We start from the raw sequence: 20,479 nt of genomic DNA on the forward strand, positions 1-20,479 counted from the left end.
ATTCGTTTTTCCAAAAAGATCAAAATCCAACTGAGTAGAATTAAAATTTTAGTGCCACAAACCTGAGATGTCATGTTTAAAAAAACAACACTGAACGTCAAAGACTGTTTTTGGCCTTGATATGGAAACACTACAGACTGACATTAATGAATACCTCTGCGAAAGCGTGGTTTATAAATTTAAACGTTTTCATTCAGTCAGTTTTCGGAGCCACTCAATCTCTGGCTTCGATTAACCATCATAAAAAAATGACTGCAGAGCTCCTGGGGGTGATGTGCATATGTTAAATTTGTGGTGGCTGTGGTGTGTGATCTGAAAAAAAAAAAAGCCAAAAACAATAACACTGTTGGCCCTAAATTATTAAACGACATCTCTGAAATACTGAAGTTTTCATGATTTTGTTTGTGAGCGCTTTCTGGAAACTTTTGCACCAAAAGCTGTGCCCACTCCACCAAGTTAGACAGCTGTTATTACTGCAACGCAGCACTAGGTGATGCTGTATGATCACTCAAATAAGTTTCTCCAACTGACTCCACAGAGCCACAATGGCTGAAATCGGCTTCTCCGGATTCAAAGCACCACCTTTCCTCATTTTCATCTACTTGAGGGGGGAATCTGCAACTTACCCAAAAGCTGTCACATATCACAAGCCCGTTATTTGCGAAAAGAAATTCTACCTCCCCCCACTTCACCGCCACCAACACCACACAAAAATTCAGTCTCTAACATCTGGCACAGTAAATAAATATTCCTGCGTGTACGTGTGTGAGTGTGGATGATGGATGGGGGAATGGGGTGTTATCAGGGAGAGCATGTATCAATGTCTGCCAGTTTTACACACAGGCTGACAGGACAGTGACACACTAGAACATGGGCGGCAGTCACCCAGACGAGCCGGGCTTCATTTCCTGTCCCTGCTCCACTGCCAAAAATATGTGACATGTTGTCTTCATTAATTCCACCTCTATTTGGAGCTCTCCCTCTCACATACCCCCTGTACACTACTGTCCTGCCATACATTCACATGGAAACGCACAGTCACGCAAACATAAGCAGGAAGAGAAGCACACACACGCACACACACACACACCCAACTCCCCACAAGCACTGAAAACTAATCATACATAGGTGCTAATGAAAATCTTGTCATGTGTGGATACACACTTCTTTTCCACCCTAACGTACTCCCTCTGAAAATCATTAGCCAGCCGCCAACAACATTTTTCAGCAGAGCAAACTACATAAAGACGTCACTTTAAATCGCTTACTAATTAACACTTAAAAAGACACAAATTAGATATGCGTGGCTAAAAGCAATTATAATATCCGCAAGTTTTGTGAGTCATTTGGGAAATGAAAAGAATGCCTAATTGCTGGAACCAACATCATCTGAGACATGGCTTAAGTGATGCCTGTTAGGAAATGGTCTTATCTACAACTGTGGCTGTGATTACAACAGTTTTCCTCAATTACATGTGCATATGTAGAATTCTGGAAAGCGCATCTCTTCCATGAATCTATAATTTTAAAGGGATTTTAAAAGGAGGCAATTAGGTTCTGTGCAGAAAGCGCCTCCAGTTTCTGAATAAGGGAGGAAAAAAAGAGAAGGAGCCCTACAGTGAGGCACGGACAGTGACCTCTTCTGGACAAGAGAAGAAGAAATCTACTTCCAGCTGAGGGACAATTAGATCCAAAACAGCTGCCTTTTTTTGTCTTGTTTTGTTTTATACAACCACGAATAAAGTTCTGCTTCTTTAGCAGCCTGGAGAAAAGAAAGACAAGAAAAGAAAAGAAAACACGGTGGATATTAAATTAATAATGTAGCACAGACCCGGAAAAAAAAAGGAGAAAATTTACAGACAGGATGTTTTCCAGCGTGTTTGCGAGAATATCACAGACTACGTTTCCACCCCCCACCCCCTCCTTTGTCCTGCAGATATCATTGTGGGGTAATAATAAGAGGAGAGAAGTAAAAATAACACAATGGTGAGGGATGTTTCCACTTGGAAACTAATTATCAAGCTAAGCTGTGACTTCATCCTCATCAGCCTGGCCCCACCATTAATCTTGTGCTGTCGTCCACTTCACTAAATCTTGTGTGTTACACTATCTCACATTTACTTCATCAGCTCCAGCGCGGCTGTAATTAATGATTTCTCATGCCCTTCCCTTCTCTTCCCCAGCTCAGCTCACCATGTGTCCTCCTGCTAATCACACTCTCGGAGAAGAAAGGAAGGAGGAGGAGGAGAGGAGGAAGGATGAGAAGAGGGGAGAGGAAGAAGGGGGGGGAAAAAAGAACATATAGGATGAGCAGTCAGGCTGTCTCCAACCGGGACACACACACACTCACTCACATACACATATATGTACATGCCATTAATACCTGTGCTGACAATGAGCTTCATTCAGATGACCATATGACAAGATGGCGACTCTGTGATTTGGATAGTATATGACAGAAGACAGAGGCAGAGTGCAGAACAGACACCCGGTTTGATGAGGGAGTGTTTGCTCTGTAACACATCTCAAACCCAACAGCACCTGTTCTTTTACAGTGGTCTGTCACTTCCTGGCAGTTCTGATACCGAGATACCGTGCTAATGAGAGAGAAGGGGGGTTGTCACTCTCTTTAAAGCACACGCACACACACCTACACACATTCGCACGCGCACGCTCGCTCACACAAAGACATAGCGGCTCTCTTTCTCTTTGCCATCACAAACACATGAGCTCCAAAGAAGGAGCTGCTGCACACAGCTGATCTGCTTCATACGAATGCCTGTAGGCTACAGTGTTTCATCAGAAATGTGGAGGGCTTTGTGGCGCTTTCTACTCACTCGGCGTGATCTCTTAACTTTTTATTTATTTATTTTTAACTGCAAAGCTGATTGGAAACTTAAAAAGTTTATGTGACCGGAAAAAGGCTCCTTAAGATGTACGGCGCTGCTTGCAAGATTCTCGATTGAGCTGTGTGAGAGGTGGGGGGGAGAGTAGAATTGGGGGAATATAAGTCAAGTGTTTTGGAACAGGATACGAAGCTTTTAAGAAAGAATGGCTGCCTAGCTTGGCCGTGCTTTTATTCAATTGGGGCTTAGTGGAGCCAACAGGGCCTCGCTGTCTCAGACACTTAATTACAACCCCAAGACCGTTTGCTTTGCATTCTGGGCCAGCGGCGTCAGCGGCAGCCGAGCATTGCAGCCTCTACTCACTTCCTCCTCGATGTCTGCCAGGGATTTGATCGTAATGCCCATTAAATTGACTTGCTGCATCTGAAATCAAAAGCAGGGGAGAGGAGGAGGGAGAAGGAGAAGGGGGAAGAAAAAAAAACACACACACACAAGAAACATGGCGGTTAGGCTCATGGCTAAGTAAGCATGCTTAAAATCTTTAATCCTCTCCCTCTCTGTGTCAATACAAACGGGGCTATAGTGACAACCACCGCCAGCCAGCCAAATGGACTGCATTGAGCCAGCTCTGCCTGACTGCACGCATTCATCACTCAGTCTGGAGGAAAGGAAAAGGAAAGAATAGGGAGAAAAAAAGGCGAAGAAAGGAAGAAAAGGACAGAACTAGTGTTCACCTGAAGAGAGTTTGTAGGAAAAATCATCGGCACCTTCATAAGAAATCATTTTGCAGTTTGTCACTAGAGCCACGAAACCTTTTGATTTATTTATTTATTTATTTATTTTTTTACCTCTTTGGGGATTTTTTGCGAAAACTTCTCCGAGATCACAAAGGGCACATCATCCAAAGCTGCAAAAAAACAAAAAACAAAGTTGAAGTCTGACTTTTATACATAAACATAATACTCCCCACTCTTGATCCCAAGAATCTCCACGAGACTAAACGTGGGATTATAAAAACAGCAAAGCTATCAACATCCCCAGCCACCCTGACACCTCCCTTCCTTCCGTCTACGGAGAGAAGATGAAAGGCTTTTTTTTTTTAATTCTCCGCTGTATTTGAGCACCTCCACTCTCTCTCCTCCAACCCAGCCCTTTCCTAGCCCTCTTCCAGTTTAATTACTCTTGATTATTCCCGATTCCGTCTTGTCTGAGAGATGTTCACCTCCGAAACAAAGACACACTCACACTAGGCACAGAAAAGCGGAAAGAAGAGAGACAAAACATTCACCAGATATCAAATTTGCATGAAAATAAGCCGCACTGTTCAGCTGGCAAAAAAAGTGGATTGAAATGAGGACTTGCCAAGAGCGTGGTGGTATAATTAGCATTTGACCAAACAAACGAGCTTCAACAGAGCTATAATTAAGCAGGCCTGTAATTAAGTGTATGCCCTTTATCATAATGATCGTGGTTAAAATGGTGTGATGGCTGCCAGTTGATTATTAATGGTGTAACCCCGTCCTGCATGCATCCTGCACTGGAATCAAGGTGTCACGACTGTCAGGCTAGAGAGCAGCCCTTTGTTTATAAAATACATTAGGGCCCAAATTAACACAGGGTGACAAGAGACACAAAGCCTCTCGTTTCCAGACTGAAGGGAAAACTGCAGCTGCTCGGCTTCATTAGAAAACTCCCAAATCTGGAGGCACAAAACTTGCTGCAGTCGACTTCAACGCGAGCCCCAAATATCAAGAGGCCGAGCTTCCAACTGGTGTTCTTTCACCCGCAGTCCATCAGGCGCTGGCACAGGAAACGGAACTCATAAACGTAAGCCAGAGCTGTTCATGAGTCATCGTTTTGGGGGTGGAAAGGATGGGGGGGCTGAAACTCCTTTTGGCCTTTTCCTGTTCACACAGCAATATCTGAAAATTATGAAATTCTAAAATATCCCTCACTTTGACACTTATGCGAGTTGCTTTCCCTTTCTTTTTTTTTCTAGGTTATTACACAGATCCACGGTTTGGCACTTTCCGCACAAGTGCAGCACAATGTGATCTTTGTAATCAAAGCGTGACCCGCGCCCTGCGTGACCGCAGGAAAGCTCGCTCACTTCCTCGGATTCCAATCATCTCCCGTAGTAAAAAGTGCAGCAGTAGCAAGACTCTGCGACCGTGATAGCCGTTTTGTACTTAAACACAGCGGCGTTTTCCCCTGTGCTGCTGTTCTCCATGAGCCCCTGTTTCCCCTGCCTATCCCAGCCCAGAGCGCTCCTGCTGATTCAAACTCTCTCTCTCAGGTAAATAAAGGTAAAAAAGTTCTGTGTACATAATTGCAAAAATAACAGACTAATTTGGAATTGTTACACTAATTAGCACTTAATTAACAAATTAACAAAGCTAGCACTTCTGTGTACAGTTAACACAGGATTCCCGAAGGAGACACAAACACAGTCTTAAGGCGTCACAAGCCTTTGTTGAAAAAAGTCATGTGAGTCAATATATGATATAAATTTGAGCTGATTGACACTAGATGAAGAGTTCATGCATTATCAAAATGATTGCATTTCAGGAAAGTCGGTGGATCACCAAAGTTATTACTCCTCTGTGCACCACCATTCAATTTTCTGGTAACAAATCCAATATTTAGAATAGTTCAGACTGGTTCAAAATCAAGAGACATTACTATCAAGCAAGCGATGTCACAAGTAGGTTTTATAGGTGCTAGGAGTAAAAACACATTGAGCCCGATCTCATCTCCCTGCAGCGGTTTTGAATGCGTTGCTATTTGAAGCAGAGGGCAACTAGGTAGGCATGATGGCTTGTTCAAGCTCGGGACTACAAGTGAATAAACATGCACTCTGTTGCTGGGAGTACCAACGCCAGGCACAAGTAGGCAGGGAGAATACATCTGAATCAATAGCCAGCAATGGGAAGCAGAGATTGTAGCTGCTGATGGATCTGCGTGGCACAGACAGATGAATGGACAGTGCTGAAGGCCAGAGAGTTTCTTTATTGCTCAAGGATTACATTTAAAACCAGATCCCACTTTGTATTCCTCCCCCATCTATACCAGAGAGGCTATCTTACATCCAGACAAATGGAAAAGCACGGGTGGTGACTTGGTGGTAAGGAATGGATGCTGTACTGAGGAGAAATCTGAAGGTGCAAAGGGCAAAAATAATGTAAATCCAATCTTCTGAGCAGGAATCCCAGTATGAAGCATGTTCTAGCTGCTTAAATGGCCCCGCTACACTCCATTAACTCATGAGTGCATTGCAGTGCGGGGAACTGGGCAGTTATTTGGCATTTGGAGCCTGTCAGTTTATTCAGCACAAAAACATCTGGAAGGAATTTTGGCATAGCGTCTAAGATGATGATGGTGATGATGATGATGATGATGATGGTGGCAGTGAACACAGAGGTGGTGTTAAGTAAGGAGGACCCTGCGGATTGAGTGATTGTAGTGTAAAGAACGAAGTCAGCACAGGCCCCGTGTGGATCATCGCCTTATTAATGGCTCCGTCAGGTGCGATGAGCAATGGCTGCATTGTCATCTCCAGCCCCTGGGCACAGATGAATGGCTGTTTCAGGGCGGGAAGGGCTCCCTCGTACGCTGGGCTGAGCACTAATCCCTCACTCTTCCATTGTTGGATGCACTGTCACCCAGGATTTCAGCAGTGCCATACATTGCATTTCCAGGGCTCTAACAAACATGGCCGCGTGTAACGCAAGTGGCGGCATACCCACAGACACACACACACGAACACATAAACCACACCGAGTTGTGCTCCGACACTGACTGATGGAAAAATATGCGTGGGTGATCGAGCATACCCCATATTACCTGAACCACAACTGGAGAGTCGCACTTTAGGAATGTTGATGAACTTTTATTTTACACTTCACTAATTCAGCAGAATTGCATTGATCTCTGTCTAGTATGATTACTTGGGTGAATCTGTCTCGCAGCTGAATTGGAGAGGGGGTGGGGGTGGGGGCGGGGAGGCGGAATCAGGGCGATTATGCGAAAAGTGCAAATGAACGTCTTTTACAAGTTTTTACTCGTGATCGAGCTGCCATCTATTGTTTTGTGTCACAAAATAATCTGAACATAGAAATAATAATTTTAAAAAAAAGTTAAAGCTTTATCTGGTGGCTGCTGCATTTCATATGCCAAACAATTGGATGCTGCTTTTTTCTCTGTGTGTAGCCAGAGCTAGACATGGCACTGCCTCCCCTGTCGGTGCGACTCTCAATTTGAGTTGGATTCTTTATGCAGACCATGGAAATGCTATTCTAGCTGCTGCAGACCCTGCTCTCTGTCACCTCTGCAGATAATGGTGAGTAGATGAACAGAGAGCTGGAGGAGGACCCCCTATGCCCACTCACAGCCCTTAGCCTGAGTCTGACATGAGAAATAGTGCCCAGACCTGACAGCATCTCGGAGACATATTGTAGTTTATTTTGTCGCCCGGGCATGCCATCTGTGCCATTCCAATAGAGGGTGTGTGTTCAGGCTGCTGCAAGAGAGAGGGCGCGAGGCTCTGGGTCCCTCAGTAGCTCTGCAGCCACGGCAGGTCATTAGTCAAATTGCCTAATGAGAGAGAATACAAATGGCCCCCTACCCTGACAGGAGGAATTTTGGAGGTGTCAGAGCTCCTGACCCGTGCTATGAGAACAGATGATAGCGAGTTGCTATTTTCAGATTCTTTTAATGACTATGGCTCTATGAAACCCATTCTTTTTCTTTTATCTTTTTTTCTCCTCCTACTTTTTCAACCCCTCTAGACAGATGAGTGAAAAAAAACTTTGCAATAGCGGAAATGTAACTTTTTAAATTATTAAAATGTTTACCGGGGAGTCGATTAACATTCTAAAAAAGAGAGTAAAACGCTGATATTAAAATAGATCCCGCGCTGAAGTGATGTTGAGGGTTTCTGATAATCTATTTTTATTTTCTTTCTGCCGGCTGTGTGCAGTTTGTTTCCGCAGCGGTCTCACGGCAGCAGTGTGTGCGAGCTTCTCTCGCAATTCTCCCGACAGTCAGTCAGTTAGTTTATACTGAAATATTAATTTCATTTCGTCCTAACGCTTAAAAAACGTAAACAAGCTTAAAAGGTTTCTGAAGCACTAAGAGTTCGCCGCATAAGATCCAGTGGATGAATGCATTTATAGTTGCATGCTACAGGCTGGGGCTGCTACAGAGTTCAGGAATCGTGGAAGGAAAGCGTCGAGTGAGTGGAGAGAAACTGCACCATTTTTTAAAACTCACTCTTTGCCCACTTGACTGCTTATTTTGATCTTTAATCCATTAAATTAAGTAAAACAGTTACTTTCCTAACATATAAGATAAGATAACTCTTTATTGTCATTGCACAGTCATACATAGTACAGTAGTACAATGAAATTGGAAAACTGTCCTACGTCGGCACTACATATAACACAACACGACACGATATGACACATCACAACGCAACAAACAACACAACACAGTATATTAACTTAGTATAAAAAAGAATAATAATAATAAGTGTATGAGAAGAATAAATGTATAAATGCAGTGTATAAATAGAATGAGATATGAAATTGGCTTTATAGTCAAACTGTAAGCAGAGCTGCAGCTGAGATTTTCGTGACAAGTACCAAAAAGTAATGAGACAGACTGGCAAAACTAGCAACAGACTCAAATGGAGTCTGAATAAACTGCTTTATTGTTGAATTCACCAGTGTTAAAATTTTGCTCTTTGTTACCAGAGGGGTGCAAAACAACATGCTTATGTAGAATGACCCACTTATTTTTCCATCTGTGACAAGCAGTCCTTGAAATCTGGTTGTGGGTAGGGAGCCAGCCGACAGCCTCAGTCGGGCGCTGGTCCATCAGTCTTCCAGAAAGTGGGCAGAGCCAGCAACACTTACGGTGCCTTGGCCACGAACACCGCTGCATAACGCAGAGCGCTCTGAGGGGGTGCGTACATGTGTGATAACTTCTCAAGACCGAGCCTGTATATGTAGCACAGGCTATTTAGCGTGAAGCACCGAGGCTGTTCGGTCACTTGGTTTAAAACCTGTTTTAGTCATTCTTCTAAAGCACTTAATGCTAGAGAAGTACAGAGAGAACCCTCCTTGCTGGCTGGGCTGAACTCTCATGAAATTAAATGGACAATCAGATTTTAATCAGCAGCACAGTGTGTTTTAAGACACTGCCATGGCATTGGCATTGATCCCTAGCTGTGGCTGCTGGTAAATGTGCAGCAGAATGTGTGTATAAATGGGGTACGCCTCTCTGGACAAGTGTAAAAGCTGGCAGAGGGCTGACAGTAAATTGCATGTGCCGGATGGGACACAGCAGAAGGCACAATTACACAAATCCCCTCTTAATTAGCGGTTCTGTGGGCAAACTAACCCGTAATGATGCGAGGGATGTGGTGAGCCCCAGAAATCCTAACAAGAAACACTCACCAGCACTGGAGACTTGGTCATATGGCCCCAGCTCCCCTGAAGTATCGACTGACGCGTGATCTGTTTTGATCAGTGCAGCTGCAGGAGATGATTCCCATGTAGCCCTGCTCCTCCACAACCCCTAGCCCTTGCTGAGCTACTTGCCCTCTGGACTGTGGGTAAAGCAGCAGGCCCTATGTGGTTGTGGGTGGTATTATTAAGTTCTCCATGCTCACAGTACCAAGCAATGTAAAGTGGCATCTCACACAGTGAGTAATGAACTGTGCCAGAGCGGAAGCAGGAGGGATGACAGCCAAAGAGGCCTCCTTGGCAGCCACTAACCTGGGCATCCACCAATTTATCATCCCCTAGAACCAATCCACCAATGCTGCACTGCCATTTGTCATTAATTATGCTAATAAGGACACCATTACTCTCCTGATGAAACAGGAGACTGTTATTAGTATAATGCATTTACAGTCTGATACATATTCACTTGCTTATTACTTTTACAGTGTGAGGATGAGTGGACTTTGAAAAGAGATATTTTGCAGCACCTAAATAAAAGTGCTGTTACGTTTGAGCCTGGAACTTCTCTGTACACGCTAATGGACTATTGCAAAACGATAAGCCAGCCATTTCATAATAATGCAATATTCCCTGCGCCTCAACAAAAAAATGGCCCCATCTATGCAAGCACACGGATGTGTTTGAACCTTTTCACAGCAGACTTTCATGGTTTTAAGCAAACCAGTGTGAGCAGAGTCATTTAATATAGCTTCTGGGAACCCCAGATGCCCTTTTCCAAAACGACTTCATTCCCAGAATCTCATTGTGCTTTCTAAATCACACCACAGTATGTATTAGAAGATCATTAATTACAAACTTAACAAGTCAGCAGAGCCATTAAAAGATCTTTAAGGCATATTTGACCATAAATCTCCTTAAACTATATTTAATGACTGGATTTTTGTGAAATATTTTTTATCAAGTTCTAATTAGATGTGTGATAACAAACCCTGCTGTACATGGGGCAAATGAGGGAGCCGTGACAGGCCCATCCATTGAGCCTGTCCACGTCTGGACACTGAAACTAATGGAGCACTGCTTCTATCTCAGGGATGGATAGAAAGCAATGAGGGATGAGACTCCAGAGTCCAGTCTGGCCTGCAAATGCAAAGCCATTTAAAGTCTCTTATTTGACTGTAATAAAGGTCCAAAAAATGCCCGAGGGCCTCAAGGCTGGAGTCAAAAATTCCATTAGGATTTATACAGGATTGATCCTCAAATACTTAATGGCACCGTCGCACCAGGATCAATCATGTTTTGCTACTAAACCTGGATCGTCTAATTGAATAAAAGTGACTGAATGGCGTGAAAGCCTTTAATCCAGATGTGCTTTTTGACACTGAGTCGTACTCCACAACGTCTGACTATATCTACAACTGGAAATACTTGTTGTGCCTGTCATTTGTTTAAAAATAGAAACTGACACTTTCTGGAATAATGCAAAAAATGTGAAAACAACAAGATCTACATAACAAACCATCCAAACTTTATTCTAAATAGGAAGCAACGCTTGAGATGTGAAGAGAAAGCAACCTTTTTCGCATTTCAAGAGACTTGGATTAAATTTTCTTTTTTAACACAAAACACATTATTTCTTGCTTTTATATTTTAGCACAGGATTTGCACCGTAGTATTTTGTGCCAGTGCTTCGCTTCACTCGTGCAGTATCCACCCAAGACATGCTGCCATGTCAATATGGAAAACGTACATATAGGTTAATATGAGCACAGAAGCACTAAACTATATGCCATTCATTTATTATGAGGTAATCAGGTGCTTCTTTGTATCAAGACTTGCTAGCAGTAGTTTGAGAATGTCTGTACAGGCATTAGATGTAAATACTACAGTTCTCCCTGTGAACTTTCCCTCTCTCTCTCTGTATGTTTCGCCTTTTGCTGACCAGGGGAATTAAGAAGCAAAACGTGGGTTTTAAGAGCGTTCCTTTCATGTCTTGATGCAAGCTTTGGCATTACTTCAGACATCAAGATCGGTTTCATAGAAATCCCATTCCATCTAAAGTAAAAGCTCGGCAGTAAATCTGCCCATACCTCCCCCATAACACTTCCATAAATGATTCATTCAGCTCAGTTTAGCTGATGCAAAACAGAATGTTAGTGAATTGTGGATGGAGCCCGAGCTGCAAGTGGAGGACAAACCCAGCTGCTTAGCAATTTCATCAATCTTTGGAGAGAGAAAGGAGAAAGAAGCGAACGCTGTACACTAATAATAACTTTTGTGTCACTATCCAGAGGTCGTGTTTTTTAATCCCTCAGCCTAAAGAATTGTGTTATTCTAAAATATAACCCCAGCGGTGCAGAAGCAGTTGAGATCCATCATGGTTTGAGATAAGAGCCGGCTGATCTCCTCCCTCTGCACAGCCTCGCCCAGAACTACACAGGGAGATAAGATGGAACTTTTGTTTGAAACCTGATGAGAACCCTCTTAATGAAAGTGCTGCGCCAAAAATAATCTTTTTTCTCCATGTTAGTCAATCAAGAAATAGTGTAGTTGGTAGGGGGGTAAAAAGGAGAAAGAAAGTAATTTTGCATAATCAGTGAGCACCATCTGGAACAATTAACCAAATTCCACAGAACTCAGAGGATCAGTCATATTGGCTTATTAAAGATCCAGAATTATACAAGTAATAAATCCATGGAAAAACGAAGCGTACCCCTGCCTGTCACGACTATTTTAACTTCAAATACAGTGGAATACTTGATAAGGCTGAAAAGAGGAGATTAATATATGCAAATTATGTCGAGCATTTAAAAGCCCCCCAACAACTGTCTCGTTTTTTTTTTCCTCTTCTTTTTTTTCTGTCTCTTATTACAGGGCTTTATGTTTTATTCATACACCAACTCACCTGTCATTTCATAAGCTATAATATTATGAGGGTATTATTAAACAGCATAAAGTGGAGCTTTAATTGGAAAGCTCCATTGCATTTTCCAATTATTTGCAGCAAATTAAAAGCAGATGCACATAGTTTAATAAGAATTCTAATATTGTTTCCTGAAAATCAAAAATCACTGTCATCCTGCCAAGATATTTTGCAAACCCAAGTTAATTTTCAGCTCCCTATTTTTTTCTCTCCCTCATCCTCCTCTGAAGGATGAACCTTCTCGTGTATGTTAATTGAAGTTCCCCTAATGGATAGGGAAATAATTGCTCTCCATATTATGTTAGATCAGGGCCAATGTCAGTATTTATTTTTGATTAATGCTATAGATATGTAAATGTATTACTTTTTATTACATTTACCGTTTTATCAGATGGATGCCTGCTGAATGCTATATATTGTCCAGCAGGTAATAAAGACAGACTGCGATGCAACGTGGTTTTATTTTAGAGTTTGGGGCTGCTTTTTTGTGTTTTTTTCAAAACATTTACATTTATTTATTTATTTTATCAGACATATGCTTTTTAGACAGATAGCTCAAATGCATGTATAATTACTTTTAAAAATATCCTGATTTTCTGCCAAGGTATGAATAAAAGACCTAATTGGCAAAGGGACTTGGCATGGATCAAAGCAACGGCGGTGGAAGAAAAGCAAACGGTTCGAGCTGCAATGAAAACTTGATAACTTTTCAAATGAGCTCCAACTGTCAAGCGAAAGAGGGCTGCAAAATAAATGTGAATTAGTTTTTAATATTCTGGTAATAAATGTCAAAGCTTCTGCACATCACATCTGTACATGATGTGACTGCAGATGACAGATTTCCCAGACATGTTACCTCTCCTCCCCTCAACTCGCCTTTTTTTGTGTGTGTGCGCGCGCGTGTGTGTGTTGGGGTTTTTGTTTTGTTGGGAAGTGACGGAGGGTTTAATCAAGAAAGCAGGCAATTCATCAATCCTAAAGAAGGCGCCTGTACAACCCTGACAGAGCGCACATGGTTTTAGACCAACTCGAACCTGGCCAGCTGTCAGCCCACACACACGCAGGCGCGCATGCACCAGCGCACAAACACACACCGGGGCTACCGACATGCTAACAATTAACACAAATAGGCTGTCGGCTACGACCTCACACTTGGTCCGCGGGCCATCATACTGTTAATGAAGGGAAGGCGCGTCCTCTCACACTCGCAGTGTGATGCTGCGAGGCTGACGGGTACGCAGTCTCAAGTAATAAAGCGAGAAGCGTGTCAGGCTAACTCCATTATCAATTTTTCTTAAAAATCTCGCCAGCTCATAAAGAGGAGAAGGAAGGGGAGCGTGCACCTGCAAAGGACAGTTTTCTGGAGATAAATGGTGACTGCTGCCAGCGCCGTGTACAGTATGTGCAGGTTCCTTCGCTGTCACTCAAAACCCCGTCCCAGCGGAGGAATCCCACACCAAATGCCACAAACTGTTCAGCTGTGTGGTAACGTCTGCTCCTTCAGGGCCTTACTTGTCCTGACCATCTAAGAAAATGACTGTCATACACGCACAATGATGTATTAATCAGTAATTTTGTCAATGATACGCTCTTTGTCTCTTCTGTATTTCTTTTCCTTTTTTTTTTGTTTGTTTGAACATCACTGGATTTAAATTCAGGGTCCTTAAAAGATAAATACATTTTTTTTAAAAAACTGAAATAAAATCAGCATCCTGAACTGCACATATCCACATGTCACATCATGTTTTTATATATTTAATAAGATGGGTGTAGCACGGCTATAGCCTGGGACTCTGCTGGAGCAGCAGGAGGATTCCTCACCACATGGTGTCTCTCTCCAGCTGGATAAAAACCTGCCTCATTCACCTCGTGTGGCTCACACACTCTTTTAGACTTGAACGTCTCAGCCGGCTCTGACTCGGTGGTGCTTAGGCTGTCATAGTCTAAGCTCTGTTTCCTAATGAATTAGCCTTTTTTGTGTGTGTGCGTGTGTATGTGTGTGTGTGCGCGTGTTTTAGTCACGGAGCATTGCAACTGTTGTTGAGTTTCTCCTTGACAAAGCCAAAGGAATACCTCCAGTGCATGCAAAGGTGCATATGTAAGTATGGCATGTGACGGACCGTCTTTGACAGCTGTTAAATGTTCTCTTGAGCATAATGCCGAGCTCCTCCGGGAAGCCACGTTCTCTGAGACGAGCAAAGCTCTGTCCAGCATCCAGCAGTGAGAACATCTGAGACAGAGCATTTGTAGATCAAGTGCCATCGGAGCTGCTTTTCCAAGTACAGACAGAAATTTGTGTTGTTTTTACAAACGGCAAAAACGACACAGAAAGCATTAAGCATTATATCAACTTTGACAGCAGTTTAACAGCATAGTGCATTCTGGGAAATATTCAAATATTCACTTCATGTAATTGTCTATAGTGACAGCATCATAAATAGCACTGACAAGCATATTTGTGTGTGTGTGTGTGTGTGTGTGTGTGTGTGTGTGTGTGTGTGTGTGTGTGTGTGTGTGTGTGTGTGTGTGTGTGTGTGTGTGTGAGTGAGACACCTTTTACCTGTCATGGTGTAGAGTCCAGTGCCGTGACGCTCAGAGTAAATCCTCGAGCTGGAGAGAGAAAAAAAGCAACAATATTCAGTCACGTTACACACAAGAAAAATGCTTGTTAACTTTGTGTTTTGGAACACCTGTGCTCCCAAAGACATCCCTCGGGAATTCAAATATAATAAAGCAGGAAATTTATTTACGGATTAAAAGCATTAGAACTCCTCCAAAATACAAAGGGCTTTCTAAAATGTCCAAAGGCAAAACAGAGCACTGAAATAACAGGGTGAACTTGAAGAGGAGAAATGATCGAAGTTAAACTGTGCCTCAGCTGCCCAGGGGCTCGAGCAGACCTTTAGCAGGGGTTTGGAGCAGGATCTTGTTAATTCTGGAGGAACTGAGAGATTCCATTATTCAAGGCAAGTCTGTTTTTTTCCCTCTTCTCTCCCTCTTTCAAGGCCTTGTATTACAGAAAACAGCACAGAATGCACTTTGCGGGGAGTTGAAGTTAACAAACCATATAAGATTGAAATCCTCATCAATCAAGCTATCATGAATTACACCCTGTGACTCACCCCTATGGATCGATAAATCCACAGCAAGCAGTGGTGGTGCTGGTGGGGGGAATTCACAGCTTCAAGAGAGCTGCATAACATGACATGCTTTGTAGGTAAAGGGAGCAACGATGGCATTATAAAACAAATGCTCTTATAACGATAATGCAAAGCAGTTGGTGATATCAATAAAAAAAGGGGGAATTGCTTTCATTAGAGCACACGCGAGTTTGTTGTTAGAGACCACGAACAAGACAAGTCGGTTATAAAAGGAATCTGAATTATAACGCAGACAGGACAGATTCTGGGAGTGAGCAGGTGTGAAGCTGCAAATAACAAAGTGCGTTCTGCGTATTATGTACTGTTTTTGGTGTGTTTATGGGAAAAAACATAATCAATTTTTCACTGACGGAGAGTGTAAAACTTTAAAAAAATTAAGACTAAAGCCGGATCTGCACATTCTATTAGTACGTGTGCAAGTTGTGACTTGCAAAGACTCGTATCTACGGACGACATAAATAAATGCAATAATTTCCATCAAGAGCAATAAAACAAGACTCGTGACAGGCTGTGGTATTTATGAGCTGAAGCCTGCAACTCAGATTTATTTGCAATGAAAGGGTCGACTTTTTCTCCTCCTCATTTACATCAGCATTTGGCCATGTTAAATCCAGGCCAATGGTGAATTTTTAAAAGGTTGGCATCAATCTTGTGGGAACGATTGCCATATTCAAGGCAGACTTCTTTTACCCTGCAAAGGTTGATTCCACAGCTGAGGAGCTGAGGAAGAAAGGTGCGCGTCTCTCAAAGCACAGAGACGTCCCTCGGAGTGATAAAGTGGAGGCAAACGGTTTAAATGTCTTTTAAGGGATCGCAGTTTGTGGTGTTATATTAGCGCTCGGAGGAGACGCAGAGAGCAGGGAGCTCCGCATTAAGTCTGGCTATTTATCTGTGAACCTAAAAAGTGAATGTGGTACTCGTGGAAATCCCTACTAGGCTCGTGGAATACTGTTCCACAGGCAACCTCCAGGGTTTCTTTTCCCATCTGTTTGAAAAGCTCAAAACTGTCTCAGTCCAAATTGGTGATTTCTAAATACAATTTTAGGTGGATTGGAGAGGGTAACATATGGCAAATCAATTAGACAACTAATTCTTAAAACAAAACAGGAAAAAAAAAACATGGCAAGTGCATTTGCTAATCAACAGCAGTGTTATGTTGGCCACAGGAGTTTTGACAACAATTAATCCTCATTTCAGGCAAGGAGAGCCATATTGACACATATTCCTAATTTGAATATTCAATTATGGTGTAGTTCCTCATGAAATTAGAGTAAAACTGGGAACGCGGCCTGATAGATTTACACAATTACAACGTGGATCAAGAGTTCCCCGTGAAATCTGCCCGAGTTAAAATCAGTTAAAATAAGAAAGCAAACCAAAGCACAAAGGATTATTCGACAACATGAATTACGATTCAGTGGTGTTCGTTTTTTGTTGTTACAAATAGCAAATGCGGAAAAGAGTTGTCTACTTAAAAAAAAAAAAGGAGGAGAAGAGAAAGTGGAAGAGACAGTGGCGACAGACAGGCAGGTAGGTAAGATGAGAATGAGAGTAATATCACTGACTGAAGAGCCAGAGCTGCGATACAGAGAGCTGGAAGCTCTTGTTTTGACACACATCCAGCCTTTGCCGTGACAACATCTCCACACCTTCCTCTATGTGCCAACAGTGCTGCTTTGTGGGAGCTGCTTTCTCACCCATCATTATCCTTCTTTAAGTTCAGTGTCAGGTGTTGAAAAGAGAATCTCTTAGACTTTGGTGGCAAATCACCGAGTAGTCTCTGCCCATCAGATCTTAGCTGATCATTCGATCATTTCTGGCACCACTCTGCATCCATTCGCTTGATCTCGGCTAGTTTTTGCAACTTTTTCCAAAACGTAGCAAAGTAATGAGTGAGATTGAGCCGGGAAGGATTGTTCTTCAACACTTCAGACAGGGGATCTGTCATGCGACACGCTGACAGTCACCGTGTCTCTTTCTCTCAAGAGTTGTGTGCAGTGGGAAGTCTTGGTTAACCAGCGTGCAATGAAAGCTGATACAATAATCGTGCGGAGCAGCAGCAACGCGTGGAGTGTCACAGGTAGAAGACTGTGCAATCCTAAATGTATTGATACGCGTGCCATTTCTGACACTGATGACTATCGAGCCTTCAGGTGTTAAAGGCAAAAAAACCTCTGAAATGGAAGAAAAAGAGACTTTGCCTTGACATTTTTATCACTGCACAGATTGATTTAAAAAGTGTCCGTGTGTACAGTGGCCCATTATTTTAAGAGAAATGTCAAAAACCTTGATTCTGAGTGAGGCAAAAGAAATTGCAATGTTAGAATAAGGCTAATTTATGCTAGCAGTCACTGCAGAGGTCAGATACCAGCTTCAACAATGACAGTTTTATCAGGAGAACAAATGGCAGCGTTGGTCAGGAGGAGGAAGCAGGGAGATACTTTACTGGCCACATTAAAAGGCTGGCCGGATGGTGCTGTTTTTTCCCCCCTAACATTATAAAGTCAGGGACTTGCTGATACGGTCAGTCTTGACAGAGAACAAGCTGAAGTGGTTGACATCAACCTGCTGCCATGAATGGAATCAGAACACCGTCTCGGGTTGAGACGCTTCAGACAAACCTGATAAAGAGACGTTAAGCACACAGTGTTTAAACGTATTTGCGCAGCAGACGGCTCAGCGGGCCTCCTCCCTATAACTTTTAGTTGCTCAATATGGCACAACAGCCTGAGCCAGTGAGAAACAACCATTTCAGCTTTACTGTTTATCCATAATTTTAACTACTAAACTGCATGAGGAAAATAAATTATTGCATTACAAATCCCCAACATTCCTTTTTGCAGTTTTACAAGCACCTGCTAGTCTTGCATTCCTCTAGAAGCAGAGCTTCTTTAAGGCACCAAGGACTTTTTCTGAACTTGTTAGAGCAGCGTCCTCTGATTTTGCACCTGGGTCACGAAATAAAGTTCAAACTCACTAAATCAGAATACTTTTTGTCTCCCTGGGAGAATTCAGAGCCCATATAAAAACTGTGCAACTGCTGTTCACTTTATGTTTTGTGTTACGTTACTTGTTGAGTTCCTTTGTTTGCTTATGTTGTCATTTATATGGTGTCCTCTCTATGACAGATCTCACTAGAAACAGAGATTTTAATCTCAAGGTTCCTAATGCTTAAATGAAAGTTGAATTTAAAAAATCGGACTTGTTTAGGACTTTCCTTCACGCTGAATAGAAAGTAGATCACATTTTAACACCTGTCTGATTAACATAAAACCTGAAATATGATGAAAAACCATTTCTTTGTTTATTATCTGTAGCACTTCACAGTAGTCAATAACAATTTTTATTACATGTATGAATTTAATGCCACCTGGACACAGCAAACAAGCCAGAAGTCCAATGAATAATTTCAGTCTCAGTCCTTTTTTTAGGTTTTGCAACCCCAGTCACACAGGGTGAGGCAAGTTTCCATGGCTGTTTCCTTTATACTGATAATTTTATAAACTAATTATAAAAGAGACTCGTTACAATAATCATGAAGGTAAATAATTACTTGAAGCCATAATTCTAGTATAAATTTCCCTATACTGTGCTTAGCAGTAGTAAGAGTGGTTAAAATAGGTCTGATGGCGCTGACTGAACCTCTGAGTCACGCCAAAGAAAAGCCCTCACCAGGCTCATTATTTCACACAGAAACCACTTATAACGAGTATTAGTGCCCACGAAAGAAAAGCTAAAGTGCTTTAAGATTTTTGCAAATTCAATTTCGGACTCTTAAAGCGAAACCGAAACTTCTCAGCCCCTGCGTTTTACAGCTGACAAAAACGATACAAAAGCAATTTAAATATAACACCTTGGCCTCGATGCAGTAACTGCGCGTGTCCCGTAATGATGCAACGCTCTGCAGTTACTGCAGCTCTGTTGCCGCCGAAAAAACCTGATTTGCGGTTTACGTTTGTATACAACCCTAACGAGCTCTCGCCGCCCGAGGCAACGTAACATTTGAGAGGGATCACTGCAGCTTTCAAAATTATAAGGGTCATTAAAAATTTATACATTATTGACTGTATTTAAAACATCTTTTCCACTGACTGTAAAGAGCACTTAAATTTAAGAGGTGCTATTCTCCAACGGCCATAAACTTGTAATAGATAGCCCGAAGGAGGCGTGAAGGAGAGAATTTTCTCTTGCTGAATATGAATAAAGTATAGTGGGGTAACACTGCACAGACAGTTACACTGTGTTACTGTACTTCTTCAGGGAATCGGTGCTTGTTGAGGAGCTGTTTATAAATCACTGTGTCAAACTATCTTATCTGTGACTTAAAAAAAATTACAGAACTATTTATGGCTCTATGTATGGCTGTCTGAAGTACATGTAAGAACTGCTACTGTGTAAATTGCCCACAGTTTGGTCCTTATGCGTCGGTGCATTACGGAGGGAAATACTCTCAAAAGAAGAGTCTGACTATGGAATGAATTTTAATGTTAACACAAAAACAGCGGCCTGTGATCTCAGCAGGCATCAAGAGTAAGGGGGGGCAGTGGGTGTGTGAGTCGCTTCGAGGTACAATTTATTCCAACCTCTGTGCCTCACCAACTTGAAAGTGGGCTTCAAAAGAACTGAGGATTACCGGCAAGAGAGCTGTGAAGGCGCACGTGGGCCCGAGCACTCGATCTAACTTCATCACATCAAAGATTATTGACCATCGGCTTCCAAAATATGGACCATTCACAAAACTCCACGTGGTCTGAACCTGGGGTTTTGAATCCACAGCCTTCCTGTTTTAATGGTTCTCACCCCACTGCACAGCCACGGCGAACAGAAGCTCTGTTTTGAATACTCCTGCTGGTGGCTTCCACCGCTCTGGCCTGCTGCAGCTTTTACTCAGCCCGGCACAGGATGGCAGAACGTAGCACTTCAAGCTGGCAAAGACGTCAGATCGCTGTGCCAAGCTTCACCCTCCACAGCACCGCCACACCAAAGGAGTCTCGATTGTTTATTTACAATTTGCTGTGGAAATCCCCAGCTCTTCACTGCGATAAATAATTGAGCTGTTTGCTCTGGACACAGTACAAAGGTTTG

At 42.5% G+C, this 20,479-nt stretch overlaps 1 protein-coding gene across 1 annotated transcript in view; it reads right to left on the reverse strand.

Moving 5' to 3' along the window:
- mvb12bb (multivesicular body subunit 12Bb) overlaps window positions 1-20,479 on the reverse strand; it is a 36,480-nt gene that overhangs the window by 1,167 nt on the left and 14,834 nt on the right. Inside the window, exons 7-9 of the mRNA XM_023153250.2 lie at window positions 14,794-14,843; window positions 3,695-3,753; window positions 3,210-3,269 (exon numbers count right to left, since the gene is read on the reverse strand). Of these exons, the coding sequence (XP_023009018.1) occupies window positions 3,210-3,269; window positions 3,695-3,753; window positions 14,794-14,843 (169 nt within the window). The remainder of the gene's footprint in view (window positions 1-3,209; window positions 3,270-3,694; window positions 3,754-14,793; window positions 14,844-20,479) is intronic.

Source organism: Maylandia zebra, linkage group LG12 (genome assembly GCF_041146795.1).
Source record: "Maylandia zebra isolate NMK-2024a linkage group LG12, Mzebra_GT3a, whole genome shotgun sequence".
In the NCBI taxonomy this organism is placed as follows: domain Eukaryota; kingdom Metazoa; phylum Chordata; class Actinopteri; order Cichliformes; family Cichlidae; genus Maylandia; species Maylandia zebra.